At 36.1% G+C, this 7,610-nt stretch overlaps 1 protein-coding gene across 1 annotated transcript; it reads left to right on the top strand.

The window, feature by feature from the left end:
- Positions 1-322: 322 nt before the first annotated feature.
- On the top strand, positions 323-3,343 carry LOC116244932 (uncharacterized). Its single transcript, XM_031616726.1, has 3 exons — positions 323-406; positions 2,501-2,773; positions 2,993-3,343. The coding sequence occupies exons 1-3, from the start codon at positions 323-325 to the stop codon at positions 3,341-3,343; spliced, it is 708 nt and encodes a 235-aa protein (XP_031472586.1).
- Positions 3,344-7,610: the final 4,267 nt, after the last annotated feature.

Here is a 7,610-nt window from a genome sequence, read left to right on the forward strand (position 1 = left end):
GGAGTTGAGTATCTTTGCGAGCAGGACACTCGCAATATCACCAGACTGACTTTAAGTATTTTTCATATCAATGAAGACACGTCCTTTCTTGGCGATGAGCCTCTCCTCAAATTGATGAGGCCAAACTTCTCAAATCTCATATTCTTGGAACTCAGTAATCCATCATCGAAATCAGAATAAAATCTCATCGGAAACTAAGGCTGCAAGTACATCTCCAGGTGCAACCTGAAGAGCATGCTCAAATTAAGCTTAGGTTTTGCCTATATTAGTTAGCTTCAAATCGAATTGAGACTGAGGGCGTCATGCATCTCCAGAAGGGCGAATGGAGGATGCTTTGCAATTTGAGCTTGTGTATGGATTGATGGATGCAGATAACAACCTGTTGGCGAACAATGGAGCTAAACTGGTGGCTAAGGGCAACTGGAAAAGACTCAAAATACTGAACTTAAGTACCCTTTAATCAACAAAGGAAAAAATATGGAAAATTTGACTCAAATGAGGCAGGTCTTAAATATGGTTCAACCATTGGCATGCCTTTATGTCAGTAAATGCTTTATCAACTCAGGTGTTCCAAAAAATTAATTTTCGATAGCAAAAGCTAGGTATATTCTATAAACAGGCGCCAAGTTTATACTGAAAGACGTAAATTATTAATGATTGGCTTGATTGAACAGGAATACCTTAATTACACAAATTTATTATCAATTCGAAGTTTTTTGATGCATAGTTTTATATGCTTCTATTTCCAAAGCTGTAAAATTCAGTTAATATAAGAAAGGCTTATGGACAGGGTCGGTGTCTGCCAGTAAATCCTTGCAAGTGATCCCAATTCTATTATCAAAATCCTCAGAATGGGTTCCTTCCTTGTCGTTAAGATATACAAGGGGAAACCAGAGTAAGTATTAAGATTTCTGATGATATAGATGGAACATAGATGGATGGTAAAATCTAATATGAACGATGGGATAGGCTTTACCTAAGAGCGATTCGCTAAAATAGAAAAAGACTCGGAAGGCAAGCCTTATATTCACATCTAAAGTCCTTACATGCTCATAGAACATCTTCCGATTCATATTAGTCAATCACTCCCAAAGATTATTCCTCCGCTTATCGACACCCTGATTAAGGGCCCTAACAACTTTTTCTATTCCCTCGATAATATTTTTTACAACTAGGTTTCCAAAAAACAGCTTCGTTAAAATTTCACTTCAAATGCTGGTCTTAGCTTTGTGCTACTTTAGACTCCAATTTTACGGTCAGAGTTGGCATAAGTCTATGAGCTGATTGATTAATCGATATTTTAGAGAGAACGAAAAGGAAGGATGGTTTATCAGCTCAAGTTCAGGGCTATCGGAGTTATTATACTGTCATTTATAATAGGAAAGAAGCTCAACCTTTTACTGTAGTTTTAGAAGCTTGCTAATGAAGTTCCTTTTGAACAAGCCAAGGCCACTTTGGGCCAGTTAACCTAAAGATTTGTAGAAATCCTGGTCCATCCCTAGGTAAAGCGAAAAATTTAGTAAGCTGAGGATAGGGATAAAGTAAATTACTATTATTTCCTAAAGCGAGTTTTCATCGACAAATGTGAAGGTCTTACCTGGAGTTAAACTGCTAATTTGCTTATTTTTCAAAGAAAACCTCAGAGTAATTCTAAGGTCTTCACAACAGCCGCGCAAAAGATATTCGAGGGTTAAAGTCCCAAGAATAAGCAATTTTTTGAATCTTTGGGTCTCTCACAGGGTTCCTAACTCTAGTTTTATCTGTTAGCAAAGGCTAACATAAGCATGTAGGAGCTTTTGATGTTCCAGAACATCGACGAATACCTTTATGATTCATTTAACTGGAGCTTATAAAAGGAGCAAAACTGCAAGTCCTTGATCAAGGTGCTGATGGCATGCTACCGTCCTTCTCGAGATATTTTATAGCCGAAAGACGTGAGAATATAAAATTAAGACAACAATAGGGAAGATTTTTTCCCCTAAATCTACCAAAAATAATAAGCATTCAACCCATACAAAGAATTTAAGGAAGCATTTGACATGTTGGAGAGGGCTATGGGGCAAAAATCAATCAGAGTTCAATCGAACGACATTAGACATCTTACGAATTACTAAAAAATTTTTAAACAGTATCGCAGGCTTTGATTCATTCCTATTTACTGCCACTATTTTATTCAATTATCTTATACTTTACCCCACAATATTGTGTATAATTTCAACGGAATCAATTTATCATTTTTCTTAACTCTATTAAAAAATCTCTAAACCTAATGTATTCTAAATCTTTTCTACATTTATTCCTTTTTAAGGCAAGTTGTCGATTTTTTTATTTTTGAAGATATTAACGGTAACTTAACAATTATGCGCTTTGGATAAATAGAATTATTATCTATTAGTTTCATATGCGGAAATAAATTGCCATAGGTCTCGCCGCCCTTGCCATCGCTCTGGTTATCTTCAACCAGAGCCAAATGCCATAAGGGGATCGTGCTTTTGACTAGTTTAAGCTCACCTTCAGGAAAACTTACCCAAGGGCCGGAGAGGAGCAATACAGGAGGATAATCTTTTTGAAAAACAAGGCCGAAATTGAAGAACACAACTCAGATCCCACCCAAACCTACACCCAAGGAGTTAACCAGTTCACTGATTACACTACGGCTGAACTTGATGCCATCTATGCCGACCTCAGGATCCCCTACGCCTCCAAAGACATCCAAATCAAGGAAGAACCTATCAGACGTGGAGTCAACATCGACTGGGCTGAAGCCGGCAAGGTGGGTCCCGTCATCGATCAAGGCCAGTGTGGAGCCAGTTGGGCATTCTCAGCTATCGGATCTTTTGAAAGTGCCTACATGATCAAGGGAACCAACATCTTGGGTTCCGCTCAATAGCTGCTGGACTGCACCGAATAGTATGGCAATTATGGATGCAATGGTGGTTTTATGTCAGCCTCTCTTAAGTACATCAAGTAAAAGAAGATCCATGAATCAAAGGACTACCCATACACTGCAAAGAGTGAAAAATGCAAGACCAACGTTCCCGGCACCACTTGGACCATTTCAAGCTACACTGATTCCTCCAAATGCGATGATTTGCTCAACGCCATTTCTCTTGGTCCGGTGGCTGTGGCTGTTGACTTCTCAGGCCTCTACGGCTACAAATCCGGAATCGTGACCAAATGTGGTACTACTCCATCCAGTGGATCTTTGTTGGTGGGCGTGACTGATGATTACTGGAGATTGAAGCAATCCTTCTCTGTTAACTGGGGCGAGAGTGGCTATTTCAGGCTGGCAAGAGGAAACACCTGTGCTGTTTGCTCAATAGCATCCTATCCAACCATATGATCCATCCAATCAATCACATACATAATCAAGATTATTGAATAAAATAGGTTATTACGATTGATGTGATATCTCCATGAAAATTTGCATATTTTTTGGATTTTTAATTTGATTTTTCCTATCTTTTGTGATTTTTCATCTTTGGATAAATCGTAAAAGACAACCTAAATTTAATCTTGCTTATAAGAAGCAAATGATGTTGAATGATTGCATATATTTAGTAAAGTAATCCACTTAAATTACATTTGAAAATAAATGAAAATCACTTAGTTTTGATATAACCTTTAATAAAAGTTTCTATTCTCTATCTGGCATTCACAAGTTAGCATTTCGTCCCTCTGAAAATGTCTTTAAACAAGATTGAACTCTTAAATTTAGCCTCTTAGCAGCCAGGATTAGCAATTTTTAGTAAAGATCTATACTGGCTCAGCAGTTATTAGTTGAACTCTTTATATTCTGGGCTCAAGGATTAGTAATTATCTGCCACGAAATCAGATTCGCTTTAAATTTTGCCGAAATCTTACCTTTACTGTGGTCTTTCAGCTTTTAATGAAAATTGACTTATTGAAGCTTTTTTAATTGAGCCTTAGGCTATGATAGTTTGTTCTCTTTTTAGCTTGGCAAGGTAAGGATCATTATCATATACTCCGACCTCTAATTTTATATCGATTATCGTTTAGAAGTTGGCTACAAGACGCTAAGCCCATAGTTAATACTATTCCAACTCGTGTAAATACCTAAGCAAAGTCCTCAGAGCCAATATCCGTTTATCCAAATTAGATTTTTCAGGATTATTCATGCTTCGAAGTATCGATAAGGCCTATTCGAGTAAGTCTATGGCATTTTTCTTTAAATCTGGAGAAACCTGATTTGCAAGAGCAATTTCCAGAAGGATATCGACATAATACTCGTTATTGTAAGATCTATTCTTATCGAGCTATTCTTTGGCAATTTTCAAGATGCATTCAGCTTTATCTCGGTCTTTTAGCTAGAGAAACATACTTACTAGATTGCTGCATACTTCTGCGTAGATTGGTTGCCTATATTCAGCAATTTTTTTCATCGAATAGTAGCTAATTTTAAAGAAACTTTATGCTATTTCAAATGATTGGGTCATTTAGTAGTTCAATCCAAGCAGGTTATAGAGCTGAACCTGCTCAGATATTGTCAAGAGTGAAGAATCAATGAATAATTTCTCGCATATTAGTAAACTTTCCCTATACTTTTATGCTTTAAAGCACTCTTTAGCTTCTTCCAAGGCCTGACATGTGGCTACTCTGACTGATTACTATGAGATTATCTATGGAATTTGTATCCTTGAAGGCTATACACTTGTAATAGATGATGGAACGAATGTAGAAGGACTAGTGCTGGCTGAAATACCTGATGGAGGTACAGCCCTTGCAGAAGAAAGCTTATATTAAGCTCTAGAAGAATTTTACTTCGATGTTGATGAGCTTTTTTCATAATACTTGGATGAAAAGCTGATCTTGATATCTTGCAGGTCCACAACCTTGAATTTTAATTCATTTATTTCTTTCTAACTTAAAATCTTCTCTTGTTGAAACTTGCTAATCTTTCTTGTGATTTCCTTCTCAGTGTATACAGTGAATCGGCATGCAGAGTTAAATATATCTCGTTTTTATGACTGCCTTATGGCAGTCTTTATCTTTTTTCCATTTTATATGATTTAATAATAATACCCTGAGTGAATTCCTACCACAATGTATTCACCCTTTATTGGCTGTATCATTATACAACTGCCACTTTGGCCGAAAGTTGTGTCATTATCATATTAGATATACCCTTAGCCAATATCAGTAACCCTGCCTGTCATTTGCTGTTGTTCCAGATGAAGGCCGCTTTTCGAGTATTTTTGCTATGCAGGATATCCACAGACAGTGCAAGGATAATTTCTCATTTAATAATTAACCCCTATTGTTAGATATTTTTATCGTTTGATGCTTTGCTTAAGGATGATGATACCAAAATCATCCTAAATGAACTGATCAGAGTTGTCATATGCCTCGGGATAGTGATAATCTTAATGCTAGTAACTATGCTTTATGATTTCGACTTCATTGAGGTTGAGAGTATGATCGTAGACCTGTATACATTTCAGGTTTTGATCTAGACTTTTTTGTTTTTTATACTTTTTCAAGAAGTGAGCTGCAGTACAGATGATTCTCGGGGCTATCAAGAAACCAGTGGCGTAGTTTGTCAAATATCTTCCACCAGCGTAGACTGGAAAGGCTAGCTTGAAGATACAGTTATAAGGATAGACATGATCAATGATATTTGGGTTTCTTCTGTCACACCCCGTTACAAGAGCCTCTGGGACAATAGGAGAAATGTTTTACTAAGCGCTTGTGATTTATTGTTTTTTAATAGGGGTGTCCAAGTATTTTTCCTGAACAATACAGCAAGGCTGTAACCCATTTTATGGTTCAAATGATGGTGCTGTTCCCATGATATTTATTGCCAATAAAATTATAAACAAAACAATAAGATTAAATCTTTTGAATATTTTTTGACGCCTTCTTAAGTTTTATGGTTTCTGATATGGGAGGAAATTATTTATCGTAAATTATAATTATTCTGATATGGGTTGTACAAGCGTTGTCAGTTAGTCACAAAGGCTTGCAAGATTGTAAAAATAGAGAACAGGAAATATGCAAATCACAATGTAGAGAGAGGATATCAGCAATAGCCATTTACTAATCAATCGCAAGGCAACATAATAAAAAAGTAAATCTCGTGAGATCAATACAGGCATTCCTATCAAACACATAAATTCTAATAATCACGAACCAGAAGATATAAAGGAAAGCAATCCAGAGGTCAAAAATGAGAAAAATAATCTAAATGTTGAGTAATAGCAGCAGTCTATCTTGTAGGCTATACTTAATGGAATAGATCGAAGACAAAAGAAATAATCAAAAATTTAATATCCATTCAACTGCATCGGCCAACTGTGCTTTGTAACCTAATACTAATAAGGAGGAAAGCATTACAGCAACTCCTATAATGGAACTGGCTTTCTGATCGCGCCAGATATAGTCGTTACTTCAGCTCATTTCATCTAAGTCTACAAAAAAGTTGGAGTAAAAGCCATCAATTTCGTTATCAGCTAGTTTCCCAATGAAGATTTCTTTCAAGTTTTTCTTCATGCAAGAAAAATCGTTCATTTTGCTATGTTGGATAAGTTTGATAGCTTTAACAAGGCTTTAGATCAAGATTACGGTCTAGTCTTTCTGGATAGTGAAGTACATAGACCGAAGTACATCTAATTGGCATCAAATTTCAATTAAATCGACATTAACGCTCATATCTATGGGTATCCCTTTGAGACAAAAAAATCATTTAATTTGGTGGGAATGAAGGGTGTAATAAAATAAGTAAATGATTGTATAGTCAAGTATGATATCGATACATCGATGGGACAAAGCGGGTCACCGATCTTGATCGAATATACCAATCATCACTATGTTGCAGTGGGTATACACTTAGGAAAGCATGACGACGATGCATATAATACTGGACGTCTAATTAATCAATAAATGCTCAAAAATATGCAAATATGGATCAATGAGTATAAGAAAAAGAATGCTGAGGAGAATAGGGAAACATCTGCCATCCAAATCTTTCGAAAGGCAAAATTCAATCAAAACTATGATCGATTTGCATATGTAGACTTGGAAAAATCATCCATCAAAATACTCTCCTAGTTAAAAGCATTAAAGACATAGAATGAATCTAAGAAAGTCATATCGTCAGTGGCAACAAAGGATGAATAAAGAAGTTAAAAATATTTAGAACCTGCAGAGCAAGCCTATAAGTAAGAGAAATACCATCAAAGTCTGGTCTATTGTGAGCAAGGAGTAAGATCAGATGACCTTTAGTAGGATTAAAAGTTTAAGATTATAAATTTGATGGGTCTTAACTACTTTAAGCTTCAACAGTTTGAGTTGGCTCTGTATTGCCATAGTTAAAGCTTTGATATCCAAGCAAGGTTGAAGTTTCCTGATAAGAACATCCTTGTAAAAACTTTAAATAGCATCGGTACAGCCTACATAGCTCTCAATAGACCTGAAAAGGCAAGAAAGATTTTCCTTAAAAGCAAAAAACTAAGAAAGTAAATCAAGTTTTAGAGTGAATAAGACCAATTGCCTATCCTTATGAGTGAGGGATTTACTTGTCTTTCTTAGGATAACATTCTAAAGGCATACAGTTTGTTCAAATCAGCAAAGATACTGTCCTTCAAGCAATC

This window comes from Nymphaea colorata, unplaced genomic scaffold (genome assembly GCF_008831285.2).
Source record: "Nymphaea colorata isolate Beijing-Zhang1983 unplaced genomic scaffold, ASM883128v2 scaffold0394, whole genome shotgun sequence".
NCBI lineage: Eukaryota > Viridiplantae > Streptophyta > Magnoliopsida > Nymphaeales > Nymphaeaceae > Nymphaea > Nymphaea colorata.

Bases quoted from the DNA above. Each gene is read 5' to 3' on its own strand.
- LOC116244932 (XM_031616726.1), top strand. From the start codon at position 323: ATGGAGGATGCTTTGCAATTTGAGCTTGTGTATGGATTGATGGATGCA. The intron at 407-2,500 runs GTGGCTAAGGGC...GCTTTTGACTAG, and splicing joins CGAACAATGGAGCTAAACTG to TTTAAGCTCACCTTCAGGAA. The intron at 2,774-2,992 runs GTGGGTCCCGTC...CATGAATCAAAG, and splicing joins ACTGGGCTGAAGCCGGCAAG to GACTACCCATACACTGCAAA.